The 22,166-nt window shown below is 49.5% G+C and overlaps 3 protein-coding genes across 13 annotated transcripts in view; 1 reads left to right on the top strand and 2 right to left on the bottom strand.

Annotated features, from left to right (window-relative positions):
- The window catches only part of Tuba1c (tubulin, alpha 1C), a 441,616-nt gene that overhangs the window by 314,227 nt on the left and 105,223 nt on the right, over positions 1-22,166 (bottom strand). The window lies entirely within an intron of this gene.
- On the top strand, positions 6,579-13,535 carry Fkbp11 (FKBP prolyl isomerase 11). 5 transcript variants are annotated; one of them, NM_001013105.2, is made up of 6 exons: positions 10,102-10,322; positions 10,533-10,598; positions 11,006-11,093; positions 11,370-11,403; positions 11,739-11,809; positions 13,299-13,535. In NM_001013105.2, the coding sequence occupies exons 1-6, from the start codon at positions 10,194-10,196 to the stop codon at positions 13,514-13,516; spliced, it is 606 nt and encodes a 201-aa protein (NP_001013123.2). In that variant the 5' UTR covers positions 10,102-10,193; the 3' UTR covers positions 13,517-13,535. The 5 variants fall into 5 exon arrangements, with proteins under 5 accessions (XP_006257406.1, NP_001013123.2, XP_063119448.1 ...); XM_006257344.5 differs by lacking the exon at positions 10,533-10,598 and having other exon boundaries at positions 6,579-10,322; XM_063263378.1 differs by lacking the exons at positions 10,102-10,322; positions 10,533-10,598 and adding an exon at positions 10,640-10,825.
- The window catches only part of Ccdc65 (coiled-coil domain containing 65), a 13,760-nt gene continuing 6,195 nt past the window's right edge, over positions 14,602-22,166 (bottom strand). Inside the window, exons 3-8 of one of the 3 annotated variants that reach the window (NM_001014203.1) lie at positions 21,377-21,546; positions 20,475-20,613; positions 16,970-17,167; positions 16,574-16,792; positions 15,213-15,365; positions 14,602-15,125 (exon numbers count right to left, since the gene is read on the bottom strand). In NM_001014203.1, coding sequence (NP_001014225.1) covers positions 14,796-15,125; positions 15,213-15,365; positions 16,574-16,792; positions 16,970-17,167; positions 20,475-20,613; positions 21,377-21,546 — 1,209 coding nt within the window. In that variant the 3' untranslated portion in view covers positions 14,602-14,795. Of the gene's footprint in view, positions 15,126-15,212; positions 16,814-16,888; positions 17,168-20,474; positions 20,614-21,376; positions 21,547-22,166 lie in introns of those variants that run through there. The other 2 variants (XM_063263952.1, XM_063263953.1) reach the window with 2 other exon arrangements.

The raw sequence follows: 22,166 nt of genomic DNA, 5'->3' as shown, positions 1-22,166 counted from the left end.
AGTAAACACTGGGTAAACGTCTGGGCAGTGCAGTAAACACTGGGTAAACGTCTGGGCAGTACAGTAAACAGTGTAAATGTCTGGGCAGTATAGTAAACATGGTAAACATCTGGGCAGTATAGTAAACATGGTAAACATCTGGGCAGTATAGTAAACACTGGGTAAACATCTGGGCAGTATAGTAAACACTGGGTAAACGTCTGGGCAGTATAGTAAACATGGTAAACATCTGGGCAGTATAGTAAACACTGGGTAAACATCTGGGCAGTGCAGTGAACACAGGGCAAACATCTGGGCAGCGCAGTAAACACAGGGTAAACATCTGGGCAGTGCAGTGAACACAGGGCAAACATCTGGGCAGTGCAGTAAACACAGGGCAACCATCTGGGCAGTGCAGTGAACACAGGGCAACCATCTGGGCAGTCCAGTGAACACAGGGCAACCATCTGGGCAGTGCAGTGAACACAGGGCAAACATCTGGGCAGTATAATAAACCTAACACTTTCCTCAGCATAAAGCAGCTGCACTCGGGGTGTGCAGATCCCGTTTCCAGGTGGCTAACTCTTACCCGGAACCTAACAGGATGTCTTGAGGGTGCATCTTTTCAGTAGATCAGTAAAGCTTACATCCCCTGCTCCTTTCCCGCTGCTGTCAGTGACTCCACACAAAGGAAAGGTGTGGTGCCACTCCTTAGGCTAGAGCTTGAGTCCCATGTCCTGTGAAGCGTTTAGTCTGCACTCATCACCTCTCCCTGTCTCTCCTGACAGCTCTCCTTTCCCTCTAGTTACTGTCACCCTCTCAAGAACCATTGCTTTTTGTCCATTTCTCTGACTTCTAAATCTCAACCCATCACCAACCCTGTTTCTTCAACATTACTTTCCCTGAAAATCTGACACATTGCCTCTTCCTGGCTCCTCCAGGCTTCTACAGCTAATAAGTTAGGAATATCTTCTTCTAGTGCCTCCTTTATTTGCTAGTAAATAGATCACTTTCTGAGCTGTATTTTGTTGTCATTGTCGTCGTCGTTGTAGTTTTGAGATAAGGTCTCAGTATAGCCCAAGCTGACTTCAAACTTGTTTTTGTTTTAAAGACAAGGTTTCTTTGTGTGGCCCTGGCTGTCCTGGAACTCGATTTATAGACCATGCTGTCCTTTTACTCAGAGAGATCCACCTGCCTCTGCTTCCTGAGTACTGGGATAAAGGCGTGTGCCACAGCAGCCGCCACCACCTGCTTGCTAACCTCAAACTTGTAACTATCCTCCTGCCTTCCTCTCCTCAGAGTTGGGTTACAGGCATTTGGTATCCTCTGCTGTAACACAGTAACACAATAACAATAGAAGCCTTGCACGCCTGTAAGGCCAGCACTCAGGAAGCAGAGGCAGGACAATCTCTGAAAGAGTGAGGCCAGCCTGGACTGTATCTGTCTGGTGCTCATCTTCCTCCCTCAAAGAAACGTAAATAGGGGGCTGGAGAGATGGCTCAGTGGTTAAGAGCACTGACTGCTCTTCCAGAGGTCCTGAGTTCAATTCCCCACATGGTGGCTCACAACCATCTGTAATGGGATTCGATGTCCTCTTGTGGTGTCTGAAGACAGAGCACTCCTATACATGAAATAAATTTCTTTTTAAAAAAGTTAAAAAGTTTAACTGAATGACAGGCTAGTGGACAAGTCTTGACATTAGAGTGACTTGGAGAAGCAGGTGACTGGTTCTTGCCTGTCTCTTGGTTACTCAGATTCAAAAGAGGTGGGGTAGCCCTCTGTGGCTTTGAGCGGCTGTAAGATAAAGGGAGTGAACCTAAAGGAGAGTTGTGTACCTGACCCTTAGAGCAGATCGCTTCCCATGGCTTGTTTGTTGTAATTTGATTAAGGACCTAGATCCAGGTGTATGCTTCAGAATAATCTGGGTACAGCAGGTTCCAGAATGTCTCTGTAGGAAATGAACAGGCTTAGACCCACCTAGGTGGGATGAGAGGCAAAACTGTCTCAAACAGTTGTGCTTCTCATCCTTGAGTTGAAGCTGCTGGGAACCCTTGCATTTCACCTGCCAGTTCAGACACACGTTCAATGAGAACAGAAAAGGCACGGAAACTTCCTTCTCTGTGTTTAGGCATTTCTTTGAGGTGGCTTAAGCCTCTGTATTCAGGGCCAGCTGGGCGTCCGTCCCAAGATGCTCTGGAATCTTTTGAAATCTTGGTAATGACCAAGGAGGATGCCCTGCCCTTCCTTCTGGTCAGTACAGGGAATGAGCTCCCTGGGCAGGTTATCACACTAAGCACCATCTGGTCTGCTCGATAACCCAGTAGCTGGAGAGGTAGCATATCATGCTGGTCACTGGGGAACGACGGAATCCAAATGCCTTCCTTCCTCTGCAGGTTTTTTTTTTTTTTCTCTTTTTTTTTTTTTTTCGAACCCAGGGCCTTGCGCTTCCTAGGTCAGCGCTCTACCACTGAGCTAAATCCCCAGCCCCCTCTGCAGGTTTTCTAATGGGGCTCCCTGACCCTAATTGTTGGAATGGGTAAGAATGGCCCTGCGTTCTTGAGAAAGGTACAGACAGTTAGGGCCAAGGAAGTGGGAACCTTGAACGTGGTAGAGCAAAGTCGGTGACGGCTGTGAGGGTCCGGAGGCGAGGGGGTTGGACCAGACTGTCGACGCTGCAAGGTGAAGTGTCTGCTATGTGCGTGTCACTTCAGCTGCCAACTGTAGGGGAACATCTGAGCTGCAGTTAGAGCTGGTGTGTGTTCTAAGCTGGGTGTGGGTATGAACAGGGCACTTTAGGTAAAACTTGTGGGTACACGCTGGGCAGTTCTCTACACAGGCCTCCCACTAACTCAACCCACAGGCCACCTTCCTGAGAGCTAGCTGGCAGGTAGACAAGGCAGAAGGTTTGAGACTAAGCCTTTCTGTGCCTCCCTCCTGGAGTGTAGCTTACTGGTAGACCACTTGGTAGGAAGCTCTGGGTTTGATCCCTTAGTAGTGCATACACACAAAACAACTTTCTTGGTGAGGGCCATCCTAGGACAGAGTTGAATACTGCGACTTTTAAGGGATAGAAGGTTTAGCTTGTGGCTCTGAACCACAGGAATTCCCTCTGGTTTCCAAATACAGCAAAAAGAGCACAGTGCTGTGGCTTCTACACAGGAGGAAGGTCTGTCCACCACATCATGCAGTGACTGGAGGGATAGCGTACTTGATTAGAGTAGCACAGGGTTTGGGAGTGACCGCTTCTTTTTCAGATGATCGAGTATGCAAATCACCTTAAAATGCTGATCTGTGGAGCATAGGCTTTGTGAGTTCAAAGTTCTGGGTTCTATTCGCAGTGCTAGAAAAAACAAACACAGTAAGGCCCCAGTCCCCAGTGGCAGAGGGGGTTGTGGCAAGCAGTTCTCTGCTCACACCTAGCTGTCTTGTGGGTAACAGAACCTGCTGAATCCTGACACTTCCCAAAGGCTTTTGTGGATGTGGTTGTGAGCTGGGCTGGGCTGGGCTGGGCTGGGCTGGGCCAGCAGCTTTCTTGCAGAGTCACAATTCAAGTTCCTCTTCAGTTCAACAGAAAGGCTTCTTCCTTGACCCTTATTGGAGCATTCAGCAAATTGTCCTGGGTAGGTTGGGTCTGTTTTGGATTTTATTTTTGAGGCAGGGTCTACTGGCCTAGAACTTGCAAAGCAGTGTGTCCACCTCTGCCACTCCTCTGGAGTTAAAGGCACACCACCACACCCAGCCTCTGGGCAGGCTACTGTTGGAGAGAAGACTTACCTTTCCCTTCTACCTACTTCATGTGCCTTACAGAGCTTCAGAGACAGCCATCTCCCTGTGCCACCCATTCTGGCTAGCCGCTGCTTTTGGGTTGTGTGTGAGCACCTGTGTTGAGACGCGTGCTTCCACGGTTTTAGAGATGCACAGCTCTCTATAGCTGGCTCTGCTCTTCCCCTCCATTGGTCTCTCTTCGCTTTTGCATTAACCATACTGGCCCATGATCTACGGACATCTGGCCCTTTGCCTTGGGTAAAAATCCCACATTAAGGAGGCTGGACATGGTGGCACACACCTTTAATCCTAGCACATGGTAGGCAGAAGCAGGTGGATCTCTGAGTTCAAGGATAGCCTAGTCTACAAAGTGAGTTCGAAGATATGCAGGACTACATGGAGAGACCCTATCTCAAACAACAACAACCAAAAGAAAAAAAAAAAGGGAGAGGATACCACATCAAGGGGCTGGGGATGGTGCTTGCTTAGTATGTGTTGGAGCCTGGGTTCATTTCCGAGCACTGCATAAAAACAGATGCTGTAATCTCAGTACTTGGATGTGAAGGCAGAGGGCTGGAGATGACTCAGCGGTTAAGAGCACTGGCTGCTCTTCCAGAGGTCCTGAGTTCAGTTCCCAGCAACCACAACGTGGCTCACAACCATCTGTAATGAGATCTGGGTGTGTCTGAAGACAGCTACGGGGTATTCATATACATAAAATAAAGTTAAAAAGAAAGTGAAGGCAGGAGGATCTGGAATTCAAGGCCAGCCTTGGCTATATAACTAGTTTGAGGCTAACCTGGGATACATGAGACTATTTATAAAAGCAAAACAAAGTGCCACATAAGGTGTAGCTCAGGCCTCCCCTCCTCCACAGAGTTGCTGGCCGACTCACCCAGGCACAGTGGCTCTGATGGCATTGGCACACTTGCACTAAGCACCTTCTAGATAGTTCTTTTTTTTTTTTTTATAAACTTTTCTAAAAGTCTACTTAATGTATATATTTACATGTACACCTGCATACCAGAAGAGGGCATCAGATCTGATTATGATTGGTTGTGAGCCACCATGTGGTTGCTGGGAACTGAACTCAGGACCTGTGGAAGGTCAGCCAGTGCTCCTAACCACTGAGCCATCTCTCCAGCCCCCATAGATAGGTTTTTAGGTCAGCAGTTCCCAACCTGTGAGTCAAGATACCCCGCACATCAGACACTTACATTATGATTCATAACAGTAGGAAAGTTACAGTTAAGAAGTAGCCATGACATAACTTTACGGTTGGGGGTCAGCACAGCATGAGGAACTGTTAAGGGGTCACAGCGGTAGGTTGAGAGCCCCTGTCAATCACATCGACTCAAATCCCATGTTTTGTGTAGCCAAGCAGCCTTTGTTGTCAGTAATCCATCCATACAATGCGCAAATATGCAGAACAGCATATCATACCCACCCCCTGACTTCCCACTCCCACCCCAAACCTAGCCATCCTCAGCCGCTTGGGGAACATCCTTTGGGTTCCTTCATTTTTTAAGAGGTTGGTCTTAACCAGGTGGAGTTATATATGACTTTAATTTCAGCACTCACGAGGCAGAGGCAGGCAGATTTCTGTGAGTTCAAGACCAGCCTGCCTCTATAGCTTGAGTCCCAGGCTAGCCAGGGCTACATAGAGAGTGTCTCCAAAACCAAAGACATCAGACCTGAAATTGCTTCTTGGCTGGGTGCAGATAAACATCGGTACCCTCAGTTGCTACAGTCACCGGGCTCATGCTTCCTGTCTCAAAGTGGGATGGGCAGAGGGAGAGAGGAAGGGGGTCTCGTGTGTCCCAGGCCGACCTAGGAACTCCTTAACTATGTAGCTTAACTATGTATGCCTTGCAGTTGTGAGCCTCCCACTCCCGCCTCCCAGGGGCTGGCGTGACAGATGTGTTCACAGCACAGTTGGTGCAATGCTGTGGTTGACCCGGGGCTTTAGGCATGGTAAGCAAGCACTCTGCTGAGCTGCACCCCCAGTCCTCAGCGCAGCCCTGCCTTTCTGAATATATGCACCTACACATATGTGGGGAGGGGTTAGAATGCAGTAAGTTCACATCACATGTATTATCTAACTTAAACTGAAGCTTGTATGTCTGTCTGAAGAGGTTTTCATACAGTATAGTTAGATACTTAAATGGTTTCTCATTTAATAGTTCAACGGTGTGTTTGAAACAACTTTTGGCGGGATTGGGGATTTAGCTCAGTGGTAGAGCGTTTGTCTAGCAAGTGCAAGGCCCTGGGTTCGGTCCCCAGCTCCGGGGGGGGGGGGGGGGGGACTTTTGGCTGGGTGAGGTTGGAATGCTTATAGTTCCAGCCCGTGGGAGGTAGGAGGAGCCAGTTCAAGGCTGAGCTAGTTAGGTGTTCCGCAGGAGGTGCCTGTCTGGGTTCTTTGTGTGCCCCATGTGGTGGAACAGCCCTCCTGTCTTCTGACTCCAGAGTTTCTCGGTGTTGCTGTGCCTGTGATTGAACTTACTATAGACCAAGCTGGCCTCAAACTCGAGAGCCAACCCCACCTCTGCCTCCAGAGTGCTGGGATTAAAGGTGTGAGCCATCAGTCAGCAAGGTTTTTTGTTTGTTTGTTTTGTTTTGTGTGTCGCCCCCCCCCCCCCAGCTGGGGACCGAACCCAGGGCCTTGTGCTTGCTAGGCAAGCGCTCTACCACTGAGCTAAATCCCCAACCCCTTGTTTTGTTTTGTTTTTTTTTGGTTCTTTTTTTTGGAGCTGGGGACCGAACCCAGGGCCTTGCGCTTCCTAGGCAAGCGCTCTACCACTGAGCTAAATCCCCAACCCCTGTTTTGTTTTTTTAAGAGTTTAAGGCAACTTGGCTCTGAGGCTATCCCACTTGTCCAGCACCATGCAGCTAGCATCTAGGGAGCTCTAGGCCTGTTACACATTGTCCTTGTCCAGTGAGCTAACTGGCTCTTTGAGGGACACAGTGACTAAATAAAGGACGGGAAAACAGCTGTTGGCTAAGACAGTCCTGAGTTGAAAAGGAGAGGAGTTAACTCTCCTGGGAGAGCTGAGAGGTAAGGTAAGGGAAGGCGCTGAGGGAGGACACAGCCCAGGAACACAGCTGACTCGACTCAGCAAGTATTTTCACGTCAGGCCTGAACACGAAAGATACAAAAATGAGGGACACGGGGCTGGGGATTTAGCTCAGTGGTAGAGCGCTTACCTAGGAAGTGCAAGGCCCTGGGTTCGGTCCCCAGCTCCGGTCCCCAGCTCCGAAAAAAAAGAACCAAAAAAAAAAAAAAAAAAAAATGAGGGACACAAAGCTCTATCTCTAAAAAGGTTTTCAGAGCCAAGAGCGATAGGGAACACCTGTTATCCCAGCACCATATGGCTGTTGGGAATTGAACTCAGGACCTTTGGAAGAGCAGTCAATGCTCCTAACCACTGAGCCAGCTCTCCAGCCCCTATCCCAGCACTTATGAGGCCGAGGCAGGAGGATCCCAAGTTCAAAACCAGCCTGGACTTATTAAAAATAAAAAGAAGAAGGCTTTCAGTTTAATAAATGGCCAATGGAGGGTTAGGGCTGGGTGACAAGCTTTTCATCGTCAAGGAGTTGGTCCGTGCATCAGTTGGCACAGAACGTAAACTTTGATGACATGAATGCACAGAGCAGTGTATGTACACAGTGGTCTGAAGAGATGCTTGCGGGTCAGGATGGAGACGGAACTTTCTCTCCATTAGAAGGTGTTTGGTGGGGGCTGGACAGACGACTCAGTGGTTAAGAGCACTGATTGCTCTTCCAGAGGTCCTGAGTTCAATTCCCAGCAACCACATGGTGGCTCAACCATCTGTAATGGGATCTGATGCCTTCTTCTGGTGTGACTAAAGACAGCTACAGTGTACTTATATATAATAAATAAATCTTATAAAAAAAGAAAAGAAATAGTGCCCCAATGGACCCCCCCACATCTTAAAAAGAAAAGCTGTTTGATGGTAGACAACCCAGGCTAGTATGGGGGTCTCCACTTACTTAGGCTCCCATCTTTGTGGTTCACAATCCAAATAGAACCTGCCTTCCCTCTGCTTGGTCTGATACGATTGCAAGAGCATAACTCATCTTAGCTCGTCCCTTGTACTTCCCAGGTAGGAAGGGAGGGAGACAAGAGTAAGCATGAACTGACGACTGTTCATCCCGGCTCTTGGTGCCCTTTAAAGAGCTTGTGTAAAAGTCTAAACCAGTGCTTTCAACACGTGTCTGGCCATTAGCCACAACCTTCTAGTTTCCAAGAGAGCTTCTGAAGTGTGGTTTTGTATTTGCTCAAGTATATATTCATATAGTGAAGTACACAAATTTCGTTATTTGTTTGTTTGTTTGTTTGTTTTTGGTGCTTTAATCTCATCACTCAGGAAACAGAGGCAGACAAATCTCTGAGTTTGTGGCCAGCCTGGTCTACAGAGCAAGCTCCAAGACAGACAGGTTTACACACAGAAAGCCTGTGTCAAAGAACCAAAAGCAAACAAACAAAACAAAAACCTCTTCCTCCGAGCTACCTCTCCCTCTGAGCTACCTCCCTAGCCACACGCACAGATGTTAGGCACACATCTGACAGGTTTTGTTTCTTGTTTTTAAATCTGTCTATGTAACCCATTTCCTCAAGACACAGAGCGTGCCACCAACCCCAGGAATTCCTGATGGCTGTGACTTCAGTTCGTCTTTGAAGGAGGGCTTCATGTAGCCACACTGGGACTCTAGGTGGGCATCACCATACCCCGTTGTACCAGTGAGGGTTCTAGTGTTTCATTCTTGCTGCTACTTTGAAGAGAGTTTGACTATGTAATCCTACATGGCCTGAAACTCAGAGGAATTTGTCTGCCTCTGCTCCTGAGTGTTGGAATTAAAGGTGTGTGCCCCAACATCTGGCAGGCAGTTATTTTTAAAGATTTATTTTTATTATGTATATATATGGAGGCTAGACGGGGGTGTTGGAACCCTTGGAGCTGGAGTTACAGGCATTTCTGAGCCATCTGATAGGTGTGCAGGGACTTGAACTCTAGTCTTTGGAAGAGCAGCAAATGCTCTTAAGCACTCAGCCATCTATGTAGCCCCTGGCAATGAGCATTTAAAAGACAATTCCCAGGTTAGGGATGTTAACTAAGGTGCTGGCCTGGTATAAGCAGAGCCCTGTCTGGACAAGATCCCCAATATCACAAAGCAACCCCCAGAGAAAATGAGAGCTTCATTAGAGTGGTGGCCCTAGATATGGGGGCGCTAGACGGGTGGGCTGGGAATGGAAAACCCAAAGGAAACTGGTTGGATATTAGAAATGGAAGAGGGGTTGGGGATTTAGCTCAGTGGTAGAGCGCTTGCCTAGGAAGCGCAAGGCCCTGGGTTCAGTCCCCAGCTCCGGAAAAAAAAAAAGAAATGGAAGAAATCTCAGAATACTGGTAGAGGAGAGGCCACGCACGTCAGGGAGGTCAGGTTGTTTCAAGTAAGAGGATGTGTGCGTTGGGTGTGTGTAGTCTGAGGTGCTGGCCAGACACTCGGGTGGAATTGTGTTTACAGACGGTAACAGTGCAATGAGGACAATGGACCAAGGAGCAGCCTAAGAGTACGTATGGTATGTCAAGGAGCAGCCTAAGAGTACATATGGTCAAGGCACCACAGGAGCCTTTGAGTGACCAGGAAGTTACCACCGCTTAGGTTGTCAGGAAGTGTTCAGATCATGAAACTCAAAACTGGTAAGGCTGCCTACAATTAGTTAAGCCCCCTTTAAAAACAATGGAAGTTCTTGCACAGACACAAGACGGTTGTCTCTGCTGTTGTTGTGGAAAGGATTTAAGGAAAGCAGGAAGGAAAGGATCAGTGATTGATCACTTTTTTCAGGAAGATAGCCGTAGTGCTCTCCAAGACAGGAGGGGTGGAGGAGAGGCCAGCTCTTTCTGGACGTACCTGAGTAGAATGATCAGGTGATGGGTTGACTGCCTCTGGGCTTAGTGGGAAGGGACAGCTCTTAGAAGAAAGAGCCGAGAGCAAATATAAGCCCTGTGCTTGAGTCCTGTCACCACTGAGCATGATGACCTTAGGCTAGTTCCCTAGCTGTGAAAGGGGAACGATTGTGCCTCCCTTGCCTGGTCACTCGAACATTAGAGACTAATCATTCCCCCTCCCCTTTACGGTGGGTGATGGCAAATACATGCTATTACATGACCCAACCCTCGTCACGGGACAGAAAGGCTGTTAGAAGGTGGGTCAGAGTCCCCCGCCTCGATCACAGGGTAGGGAACTCTGCAGCCTCTTCCCCTCTAGGAGGTGGGGACAAAGTGGAGGGAGGGCTGCAGGAGGAGGAGGAGGAGCTAGCTCCTTGTAACCCGCCCATACCAGTCTGGCCTGGAGTGAGGGAACCGGTCCTGGTCGCGTGCACCCGAACAGCCTGCCCTGGTACCCCGGTGCTCTGACCCAGTCCAATCATGACCCTGCGCCCTTTGCTCCTGCCGCTTCGGCTGTTGCTGCTGCTGCTGATCAGTGGGGCGGTGTGCCAGGCTGAGGCTGAGGTAGAAACCGAAAGTCCTGTCCGGACCCTCCAAGTGGAGACCCTGGTGAGGAGACTGTCGAGCTGCTCCCCTCCCCCCATGCCCCGCCGCCACCCTTTAAGGCCAGGGATCGCAGGGGAGCCTGGGACTCTAAATGGACCTGTGAGCGAAGAGGAAAGGAAGTGCAGGAACTGAGTTGGGGGAGAAAGTGCTGGGTCTCCAGACGGTGACAGGATCCTTGGAGGAGCAGCCTTGACCCTTGTAGTCTGATCATAGGTGCAGCCCCCTGAATCGTGCACGGAGTCCGCTGCCTTTGGAGACACGCTCCACATACACTACACGGTGAGGGGCTTGGGAGGCCAGGGCGTGGCCTGGGAGGGGCGGCGCCCAGCTAAAACACGTCAGCTTTGGCTTGGACACGTGGCACGCTGGGCTTGAGAACTTGAGTCCTAGGGTCGGCTAGCACGTGGAGGCGGGACTGGATTGTCCTCTCGCCAGCTTCTTTTTCCTCCCTGTTTTCCGCCGGCTCCTCTCCAGCACTGAGAAAAGGATAGAGAGATCTCCAAGAAGTGCTAGACCCGTGGGGCTTCCGGTTACTTTTTGCCCATGGGCGTGGGGGTGGGGGTGGAAGGAGATGGGTACAGGATGCAAATTTGTTAAAGGGGTTGCTTCCATCCGGGTGGTCCCAGATGTGTGTGGCCTGTCTTGTGGAAGGAATGGAGGGGTTAGTTCTTGCTCTTTGTCTTCAGGGCAGCTTGGCAGATGGACGCATTATTGACACTTCTCTGACCAGAGATCCTCTGGTCATAGAACTTGGCCAAAAGCAGGTGATCCCAGGTATGTGACCCATGCCTTTGTCCTCTTCCTAAGCCCTTGCTTAGCGTCTTAAACGTCGAAGTTATTCTAGAAAAGCTAGAATGATAAATACCCCCGAGGATCTTCTTTCTGCTACCTTGTGTTTTCTCTTCCTGTCCCACATATCACTGGGGCAAAGAGTTGGAGAAGTGGACTTAAACTCACTTGATGAAGGTCCACGGGGAGCCTTTGATTTTCCTCCTGGGTACTGTGGGGGATATGTGTAGCTTCTAGTTCAGTTATGTCTTCTTCCTCAAGGTCTGGAGCAGAGCCTTCTGGACATGTGTGTAGGGTGAGTATCTGAGATCTGGGGCTGACCACCCGGGCCCCTTGCCCGGGCAGAAGGAATCTCTACCATCTCACCTCCTGTAGGGAGGGCCTTTTCATCCTGGAAAAGTGCAGGTTAATGGGACCCCTGAGGGCACTTCTCTGACCGTCAGTTTTATCGGGGAGTTGAGGCGTTGTAAGGAGATTGGTAGCTTTGCTGGTCTACCCGTCAGGTGGAGAAATTCATGTTTTGGTGTCCATATCTGAGGTGGGGGTGAGGCGCTTCTGCTGATGGAGCTTCAGATGGTTGAGGCTGCCAGCTCACCTCCCTCGACCTGCAATTCTCATTCCTCCCCTCAGGGAGAAGCGAAGAGCAGTCATTCCTTCTCACTTGGCTTATGGAAAGAGAGGGTACCCACCATCTATCCCAGGTAATCTGACCACGACTGTCTCCTGCCTGGCACAACAGAGGCCCAAATCCTTTACTCTGCCTAGAACTTGAAAAAGTCCAGATCAAATCTGAGGAAAGAATTGAGCTGGGGCTTCTCCACCTGTGAAGGCCACTTGGCCTGGCTGTGGACAGCTGGTGACTTTTTGGCACCTGCTTGAGCCACCTGCTTATCCCAGAGCAGCAAAGTAGAGCTGGCAAGGTGACGCCCTGACTCCTTGACCTTGATTCTTAGAATTCATCTTCACACATTACTGCTGATACTTGTTCTTAAGGGCTGAGACTGCACAGATTTTCCAGGATGGGTGTCTCTTGCTTTGGGTTAAAACACAAGTTCTATTAGGTAAAATGTGTTTCTCCACACAGCTCTGGGAACGTGATTCTTATACTAGCGTGGCCTGTAGGGAGCCCTGGAAGAGAGTAGGGAGGACCAAGCAAAATCTCTCTTAATGAGTCTGAGGTGATGGTGCACTTGGGAGGCAGAGGCAGGTCCATCTCTGTGAGTTCGAGGCCAGCCTGCTCTACATAGTGAGTCTCAGGACAGCCAGGGCTACTGAGAGAGACCCTGTCTCAAAAGTAAAACAGAACTAGAAACGCTTAGCAAAGTCTTGCCCTTCCCACTGCTGCTGCGTCCCTGCTTCCGGCTCTCCCGCGCACCTCACCCTCATGCCCAGCTTTCCTCGTCTCCAGCCTTCACTCGAAAATCTGCCAAGAACTGCGTTGCGAGTGTTCACTGGCTGGCAGTATGATAAAGGATACCCACTTTTATTCCAGTTAGTTTTAGCCCCACAAAGATTCCATCCATGTGGCTGTTTGGAACTGGGGTTCACTCGGTATAGAGAATTCATACACACACACACACACACACACACACACACACACGCTCACTTGGGCTAGAGGTGACTGAGCTGTTAAGAGCACTGGCTGCTCCTGAAGATCCAGGTTCCGTCCCCAGCAGCCACATGGCGGCTCAGCATCCCTTGTCACTCCAGCTCCCAGGGGATCCAGCACCCTCTCCTTACTCCAAGGATACCCGGCTTGTGTGTTGGCACAGACACACAATAGGCGAAGCAGCCATACACGTAAAATACAAATAAATCTTTAAAGAGATTTTAAAAAAGAATGCTTATTTATAAATGCTTATAAATATGGGGAACCTGCATGTTCCTCATCCACAGATTTCTTGTGCTGTCAAAGATCTGTCACCGGTTCCATGCCACATGCTTAGCTGGAGTTAAGATCAACATGGGTATCCTTAGCCTGTTCCTGCCCTCCTCTGCCTTTTTGGAGGGAACCCAACCCCATATTTCAAACTGCCAGCATCACGGTTGTCTTCTGTGGCCCACGCTCCCTGTTTCAATCCCAAGTCAGAGCCCTGGATAAATCACAGGGATTCTAACACCCCACCCACCCCCCTCTCCAGCCGATGCAGGGGTGCATATCCTAACCCTCCCCACCCTCTGCCCCTCCAGCCGATGCAGTGGTGCAGTATGATGTGGAGCTGATCGCCTTGATTCGAGCCAACTACTGGCAAAAGCTGCTGAAGGGCATTTTGCCTCTGGTAGGCATGGCCATGGTGCCAGCACTCCTGGGCCTGATTGGGTATCACCTATACAAAAAGGCCAGCACACCCAGAGTCTCCAAAAAGAAGCTGAAAGAAGAGAAACGAAACAAGAGTAAGAAGAAATAAATAGTGCTTTCTAACGAAACGTCGTAGTCTTCACTCAATACTGCTGCCCCCACCCCCTTCCTTTGTTTCCGAATTATTACTGTGGCCTATGCTGCCTTGAGTGTGGAGATCAGACAGCTCTGTAAAGCTGGTTCTCTCTTCCCACCTGCAGGTGGGTTCCAGGGGCCGAACTGGGGTCATCAGACTTGTGCTTTCTCTGATGAGCTTCTCTGCTCCCCCCTTTTCTTTCTTTTTTTTTTTTTCCGGAGCTGGGGACCGAACCCAGGGCCTTGTGCTTGCTAGGCAAGCGCTCTACCACTGAGCTAAATCCCCAACCCCCCGCCTTTTCTTTTAAGTCAGGGTCTTGCGTTTGTCCTGTGGCCCACACTGGCCTCAGACTCACGAGCCTCTGGGCTTTGCGTCCCAAGCACCTCAGATATGTAACGCCATACTGTGCTTACCCAGTCCTTTGAGGCCGTTTTCATGGGCAGAGAAAAGAACATTCTGGAGCTGGAGCTTGTGTGTGGTTGAGTGGTGGGAGCGCCTTCCTCTTGCTCTTGCTGTCCTAGTTTACCCTGAGGTCTTGACTCAGCCTAGAAGACCCACATGATGCTGTGGGCGAAGCTATATTCCACCTCCCAGTAAGGGCCTAGGCATTCTCTCCCTGAGACCACATTCCTCTTATCCTTAAAGTAAACACAGTGAAGACCTGACAAGGCTAGGATAAGTCTGTAGGATGCTCACTGGGATGCAGAACATCCTGAGGTCGGTCCGCAGGACCAATGACCATGTGTGACACATCTGAGCCCAGAGCAGGCGGAGGCTGGGTGATCTGAGCTCCGTCAGCTACACCGGGAGTCTGAGGCCTGCACAGACCCTGTCTTTGCTTCCTTGGTTTTGTTGTTGTTGTTATTGTTTTTCCAGACAGGGTTTCTCTGTGTAGCCTTGGCTGTCCTGGAACTCACTGTGTAGACCAGGCTGGCCTCAAATTCACAGAGATCCGCCTGCTCCTGCCCCTTTCCCTTGCTGGGATCGAAGGTGCGCTCTGCTGTCCACACCACTTTGGTGACCTTGTGTTTTTATAAGAAACTTCGCAACCAGGGGGAGAATTTTCTCTTTTATTTTATTTATTTCTCTATTTTTCTTTTAAAAAATTAATAATTGGTTATGCCACATAGGGCGGTGGTAGGTAACTGGAACAGTGCTGGAGTGTCCACCTAAGCATGAGAGCAAAGCACTCGGGCTTCAAGAAAGGAAAAAAAGTCTCTGGGGTTTAGAACGCTTCCTCCTCCTCCTCGGGTCACAGGATATGGGAGGCAATGTGGGCCGCCTCGATGACGTTGTAAGTCAGTCTTCTGTCGCCACCAGGTCCTCTGTCACCGCCAGGCTGCGCTGCGGATGGGGGCAGCTGGGGCAGGTTGCTTTTGTGGTTTACTATGAAGAGCGGGTTGAGGCGGCTCAGCACCTCGTCGCTCACCGAGATGCCGTCCAAGTACTGCTTGAGCATCTCCCGCAGCTTGCTGCTGATATCCAGCAGCTGCAGCCGCCTGTGCTGGAGACTCAGAACCTCCAGTTTCACCTTGTTGTATCTCTTCCAGAAGTTCTCCATTCCCAAGTAGTCCATCATAATCTGAGAGTGGAGTTAGAGGGAACGGTGTGTTATAGTAGCCGTTAGGTGCTGCCCCACTCCTCACCCGATCACATTCTCCCTCTCTACCTTGGCGAGATCCTCTGTGATCTCCTCCTGGCTCTGGATCTCGACCTCCTCCTGCTCCTCGGGGGTCAGTGCTGAAGAATAGAAAGGCAGTACTTTTTCTTCCTCGGTTTCAAATTTCCTACATATCTCGGCAAGCTTAAGGATCTTCTCACCCTGTGAGGGGTTAAGAAGAGCTGGTTTAGGGAAAACAAATGTTTTTCTGCTCCAGCCCAGGAAAGCTGCTCTGTGGGAAACACATTTGACGCCGTGCTTGCAAAGCACTACCCTAGCATTTCATATGCTTACCACAAACAATTCATCACTATTCCTTTTTTCCTTTCAGTTAAGAAAGGTCTTAATTGGGGATGAGGAAAACTGCAGCAGACACACAGAGGGAGAGCCTCTCTGCACAGCAGAGGGGGCATTTGGGAAGCCCAACGTCCAGTCTTTTCTTGAGAGTACAGGTGGGATGGGGTTAAAGCTTGAAGACCTCTCCTCCCCTACTTTAGGGTTGAGCAGTTTGAAGTCAGAATGGTCGATTTGGTCCTTAATTGTTCTGTGACATGTCCTGAGCCAGTCCATCAGCAGGGGACTGCTGGTGGGAGACAGAAGCGGCCACCTTTATTACCTAGTATGGCTCCTTCTCTCCTTCTCTGTCTAACTTACCAGGGAACCTGGTCTCTCATCCCCCCCCCCCTGTCCCCATCTCAGAGGCTACCCTAACTGCTCTTAGATGGTTTGGGGGTGATGACTGCTGCTTTTAGCTGCTTCAAGCCAGCGAAGGGGCCACAGGGGAGGTCTAAAGGGCCACAAAACCTAACCAATGGTAATGATTAAGACACCCATTTGGTGATAGCCTATCTCTGGGACAAGTAGCATCTCCATAAGTCAGTAGTCCTCAAAAGAAATCCCAGGGTGAGGTCCCAGAATGACACTGTCTTCAGAAGAAATCCAGGGACAAACCCCATAATGATGCAGCCTAGAAATAACACAGCCTGGGGGCTGAGTTCCTTTCCTCTGCCAGTTGAAGAATTAAAAGGCAGGGAAGATCTGAAGTGTAACAGACAGCAGCAGAGAAATCCAAGCGCTGGACAGAAACAGCAAGGAGATGACAGACGGTGTTTATTGAGGAAACCACAAACGTGCAGCAGACACGGAGAAAAAGGCCCTCTGCGAAGCAGAGAGGGGGTACTCAGGAAGCCGAAAATCCCAATGACTTCATTTAAAAGAGAGGGTGGAGAAAGATAAAAGAGTGTCCACTGTATGAGGGAGAGGGGTAGGCCCCGCCCAACACGAGGCCCCGCCCCCACGCCTCCCTGAATCCGGTTTTCACCAGCCAGGTTTCTTGGTTTTGTCCCCATTGACCTCTCTCTATCCTTTACCTTCTCCACAACCTTTTTCAGGGCCTTGAGGGTGGCGTTACTTTCCAGGGTGAGTTTGACTAAGTTCTCCTGAGATTCGGTCCGGGCCTGGGTCCTCTGGATCTTAAGTTTTCGAAGCTGCACGTGGACCAGCTCCTTGTCGTTTCGGATACACTGATTCTGCCATTCACCTTCGCGGCTGTGGGCTACGATCTTCCCTTTCAAGGCACTGATGGCCTCCTAGAGGGACAGGAGAAACAACTGACAGAGGGAGACAGGTCAAAGGGGAGACAGGAGTGGGGGGGACTAGGAGCACAGTCTGTCATCCTGACCCACCCAGTGAGAGCGCCAAAAGAATATGGGGAAGATGGACAAATGCAGCAGTGGAAACCATGTCTCCCCGGCGGGCACGCTGACCTGCAGCCTCTGGATCTTCTTCATCTGCACCTCAATCTCTTTAGAGCTTTTCTCATCCTTCACCTTCAGGGTCTCAAAGGCGATCTTGCGGTCCTCCGTGGCATCTGTGTAATTCTTGAGTGCATCCTGGAACCTCCTCCACAGGTCTTCCACTACGTTCTCCAGTTGTAGGCGAAGAAAGTGCTTCTCTTCTAAATTCTAGGGAGCGGATCCCAAGTACCAAATGCTTAGTTACCCTACTAGTGCCCGCCCGCACCTGCAAGTAGCCGTATTAGGAACTGTCTGCAGCATTGTTTAGTGACTTATATTGGGAGTGCGGTTAGTCCATAGTGACGGGGACAAGAGAGCATTAGGGTGGGGCTGGGCCCAGCTCCATGAGACAGAACGAGGCCCAGTGTTCTAGATCTCTTAACCTTTTTTTTTTTCCTTTTTTGATTTTCCAAGACAGAGTTTCTCTGCAGCCCTGGCTGTCCTGGAATCATTCTGTAGACCAGGCTGGTCTCAGACTCAGAGATCCACCTGCCTCTGCCTCCTGAGTGCCTGGATTAAAGGTGTGTGCCTGCCCCCGCCGCCCGGCTCAGATCTCTTTAAAGGGAAACAAATAGTTTGGATTCTCACGTGAAAAGCCTCAGTTTTCACGGGTAGGAAATTAATCAAATTATGAAATAAAACGTGGGGGCTAAAGTAAAGGCTGTGGCAGGAGTTTAGCCACCGCCGGCGGAGCGCCTGCTTGGCCCGAATAAGATTGGGTGTGACGGCGCATGCCCGTTACCACGCTGGGGAGGTGGAGGCGCGAGGAGCAAAAGTTTTTAAGGTAAAAAAAAAAGTAGTTTCAGGTCATTCTCTACTACACAGTGAGTTCAAGGCCAGCCTGGGCAAAGCAAGATGCTGTAAGTTAAATGATTGATAAGTGAAAACGAGAACTTTATACTCGAACTTCCGCATGTAGGTTTGCAAAGTCTGTGATGGACAGAATTACTGACCAGGATTCTACAGACCTGGATTGTACTGGATAGACCCGGAACTAGCAGTGGGAGTGAATTGGTCATCGGCTACTTTGGGCTTTTGTTTCTTCATCTACAACCCATAAGGCTGAAGCCACGTGATCTCTTCTCTGTCTTGTTTTGTTTTAGACTTAGTGCACTGTTAGCTCGGTGGGACTCCTGATGGTGGGAGTGGGGCGTCTCTGACTCTTTCACCGGCTCTTGGGACCCTTTTCCTCCTACTGGGTTGCCTCACCCAGCCCTGATAGGAAGGCTTGTGCCTAGTCTTATTACATCTTTTTTTTTTCTATTCTTTTTTTCGGAGTTGAGGACCGAACCCAGGGCCTTGCGCTTGCTAGGCAAGCGCTCTACCACTGAGCCAAATCCCCAACCCGGTCTTATTACATCTTGATGCCCTGTTTGATTGCCATCCCTGGGAGGCCTGCTCTTTTCTGAAGGGAAACAGAGGAGGAGATCTGTAGGATGATGTCATCACGCGCACAAACAGAACGAAGCCTGTCATTGGACGAGAAGGCAGGATGGGTGGGAGAAAAGTTTTAGAGAGAGGAGGAGACTAGAGCTAGGGAAGAGAAGCGGCCGGGAGAACATGGAGGTGGATGTTAAGATTCCTCTCTGGGGCTGGAGAGATGGCTCAGTGGTTAAGAGCACCGACTGCTCTTGCAGAGGTCCTGAGTTCAATTCCCAGCAACCACATGGTGGCTCACAGCCATCTGTAAAGAGATCTGGGGCTGGGGATTTAGCTCAGTGGTAGAGCGCTTACCTAGGAAGCGCAAGGCCCTGGGTTCAGTCCCCAGCTCCGAAAAAAAGAACCAAAAAAAAAAAAAGAGATCTGATGCCCTCTTCTGGTGTGTCTGAAGACAGCTACAGTGTACTTATATATAGTAAATAAATAAATCTTTAAAAAAAAAAAAGATTCCTCTCTGCAAGGCAAAGATTAAAACAGAGACAGAAGGAACACCCACTCAGAGCCTGCCCCACATGTGGCCCATACATATACAGCCACCCAATTAGACAAGATGGATGAAGCAAAGAAGTGCAGGCAGACAGGAGCCGGATGTAGATCGCTCCTGAGAGACACAGCCAGAATACAGCAAATACAGAGGCTAATGCCAGCAGCAAACCACTGAACTGAGAACAGGACCCCCGTTGAAGGAATCAGAGAAAGAACTGGAAAGCTTGAAGGGGCTCGAGACCCCATATGAACAACAATGCCAAGCAACCAGAGCTTCCAGGGACTAAGCCACTACCTAAAGACTATACATGGACTGACCTTGGACTCTGACCTCATAGATAGCAATGAGTATCCTAGTAAGAGCACCAGTGGAAGGGGAAGCCCTTGGTCCTGCTAAGACTGAACCCCCAGTGAACGTGCTTGTTGGGGGGAGGGCGGCAAAGGGGGGAGGATGGGGAGGGGAACACCCATAAAGAAGGGGAGGGGGAGGGGTTAGGGGGATGTTTGCCCTTAAACCGGGAAAGGGAATAACACTCGAAATGTCAATAAGAAATACTCAAGTTGGGGCTGGGGATTTAGCTCAGTGGTAGAGCGCTTACCTAGGAAGCGCAAGGCCCTGGGTTCGGTCCCCAGCTCCGAAAAAAAGAACCAAAAAAAAAAAAAAAAAAAAAAAGAAATACTCAAGTTAATAAAATAAATAAATAAATAAATAAAATTCCTCTCTGCACCTTTACAGATTATTATGAATATTCTTAAGGGATGGATGTGTACTGGGCTTTGTGTGTCTAGGTGGGCAATTATGTCTTATCAATTGGTTGTAAGTTAATTGTGTGGATATATTGTACATTGATCATTTAACACATAAATCTGGTTGTTGGGTTCCAGTTTGCTGAGTAATGATTTCACCGTGTGTTGGGAGTGTGAGCAGGAAGCCGTGCTAGTCTATAGAATGCTTGGGGCTAACATGGTGCGGGGCCACGCTAGCATAGCTCATGGAACCCTATGTGAGTCTCAGGTGTGGTAACAACTACCAAGGGGACAGGGGACAGAGTCTGAAAGCGGTAACAGAGAAACAGCTAGAGCACGCAGATCCTCGGGAGTGGGAACTCGCAGGAACCAGGACGAGTGTCATTTTTTTTTTTTTTTTTGGTTTTTTTTTTTTTTTCGGAGCTGGGGACCGAACCCAGGGCCTTGCGATTCCTAGGTAAGCGCTCTACCACTGAGCTAAATCCCCAGCCCCACGAGTGTCATTTTTTTATAACTTTACCCCAACAGAGATCCAATGTGGATCTGGGGGAGAGAGGAGGAGGTGATGGGGAGATGGGAGGAGGGGAGGGAGGGGAAACAGTGCTCGGGATGTATCTTGAGAGAGAAGAATACATCATAACATTTTAGAACAGTCTTGCCTCCCAAGCAGTTTTCACAAGACCACAACCACGGGATGCCTCGGTGGCAATGGACTTTTATTGACTGTTGGCCCTAGGGCTCTCAGCTCGCTCTGGTGCCTTGAGCAATTTCCCGTGGTCTCCAGACCCGTCCCCTTCTATACCTTGTTTTTCAGGTCATCCCACATGCTCTGGAATTCTAGCTTGCTTTCATACTCCGAGTCCACATAGTTCTGCTCCATGGCCATGAAGACGTCGTGCAGGTAGTGGATTTCCTTATCGTGATGGTCAAGGATTGCTTTCCTACAGGAGACATGATGGATGTAGCACGTGGACCAAAGGTGACAAAGAAATTCGTAGTATGAATGGGCCAGGTATGGTGAAGCTCTCCTTTGTCCCAAACAAACAAACAAAACCAACAGCAACAACAAAATGAAACTGAATGGTACAGACTTTTAGGCTCTGGCAGGGAGGGAGGAAAATGTTTGGTGTGTGTGTGTGTGTGTGTGTGTGTGTGTGTGTGTGTGTGTGTGTGTGTGTTTTCTCCCCATTAAAAATAAATAAGCGGGGCTGGACAGACGGCTCAGTGGTTAAGAGCACTGACTGCTCTTCCAGAGGTCCTGAGTTCAATTCCCAGCAACCACATGGTGGCTCACAACCATCTGTAAAGAGATCTGATGCCCTCTTCTGGTGTGTCTGAAGACAGCTACAGTGTATGTATAAAAATAAATAAATATGAATAAGACTATTTTGATTTTTGAATAGGTAATGCCTTCATATGATGTAAAGCCAAAAATCTAAATAAGTTTACAGTGAGATAACTCTCCCATCCCTGCCTGTTGCTAGATGGATAGAATTCTGAGTTGCAAGTAGGAGATGCAGCCAGGACCCTGGCAGGAAGGAAGGTAAGCTAAGGCTGTAAGACTAAACCCAAATCGTTTACAAGGACCTGGGCACCCTGTGTGCTTAGAATCGTGCTTCAGTAAGGAGGCGCCACAGCACTGCTTACAGGCACACGCTCTGGGAACCCCCCTGAATCCAGTCTCTTGGCTCTCGGGGCCCATACCTTTCGGTCTCAAACTCTTTGGTTAGGACCTCCAGCTCCATGTTGTAATTTTCCTCCAGGAGGCTGAGCCTGCGTCGTTGCAGGGTCAAGAGCTGGTCAACGTTGTGCAAGTGGCCGCGCAGAGCGTGGGCGTATTGCTCCTCAGCTTCAGTCAGGTCCCTCGCCAGAGACTGGGCGGGAGGGAGAGAAGGCCTCCAGGTCACATGGCATCCGTGAGAAAATAAAAATGGATTCAGGAGGCCGGGGAGATGGAGCAGCCAGGCCCTCAGCACCATAGGTGTCTGGTGTGGTGGCACCCCTATAATCTCAGGTTTGGGGGAGTAGAGATGGGAGGGTGAGCTCCTGTCTTAAAATCTAAGGTGGGGGTTGGAGAGATGGCTCAGCGGTTAAGAGCACTGACTGCTCTGCCAGAGGTTCTGAGTTCAAATCCCAGCAACCACATGGTGGCTCACAACCATCTGTGATGGGATCTGATGCCCTCTTCTGGTGTATCTGAAGACAGCTACAGTGTGCTTATATATAATAAATAAATAAATCTTTAAAATCTAAGGTGGATAGCAAGTAAGGAAGACACTTGGTGTCAACCTCTGGCTCACACATGCGCACACACACATGCACACACACATGCACATACATACACACATACACACACACATACACACGAACACACACACTCATGCACACACACAAACACACATGCACACATACATACACACATGCACACACACAAACACACAAGCACACACACACAAACACACACATACAAACACATATGCACACACAAACACAC

Source organism: Rattus norvegicus, chromosome 7 (genome assembly GCF_036323735.1).
Source record: "Rattus norvegicus strain BN/NHsdMcwi chromosome 7, GRCr8, whole genome shotgun sequence".
NCBI lineage: Eukaryota > Metazoa > Chordata > Mammalia > Rodentia > Muridae > Rattus > Rattus norvegicus.
This window is presented reverse-complemented; position numbering and strand designations above follow the sequence as displayed.

Excerpts from the sequence above, each read along its gene's own strand:
- Fkbp11 (NM_001013105.2), top strand. The coding sequence starts at position 10,194 with ATGACCCTGCGCCCTTTGCTCCTGCCGCTTCGGCTGTTGCTGCTGCTG. Across the intron at positions 11,094-11,369 it reads CCAAAAGCAGGTGATCCCAG|GTCTGGAGCAGAGCCTTCTG; the intron begins GTATGTGACCCA and ends TTCTTCCTCAAG. Across the intron at positions 11,404-11,738 it reads CTTCTGGACATGTGTGTAGG|GGAGAAGCGAAGAGCAGTCA; the intron begins GTGAGTATCTGA and ends TCCTCCCCTCAG.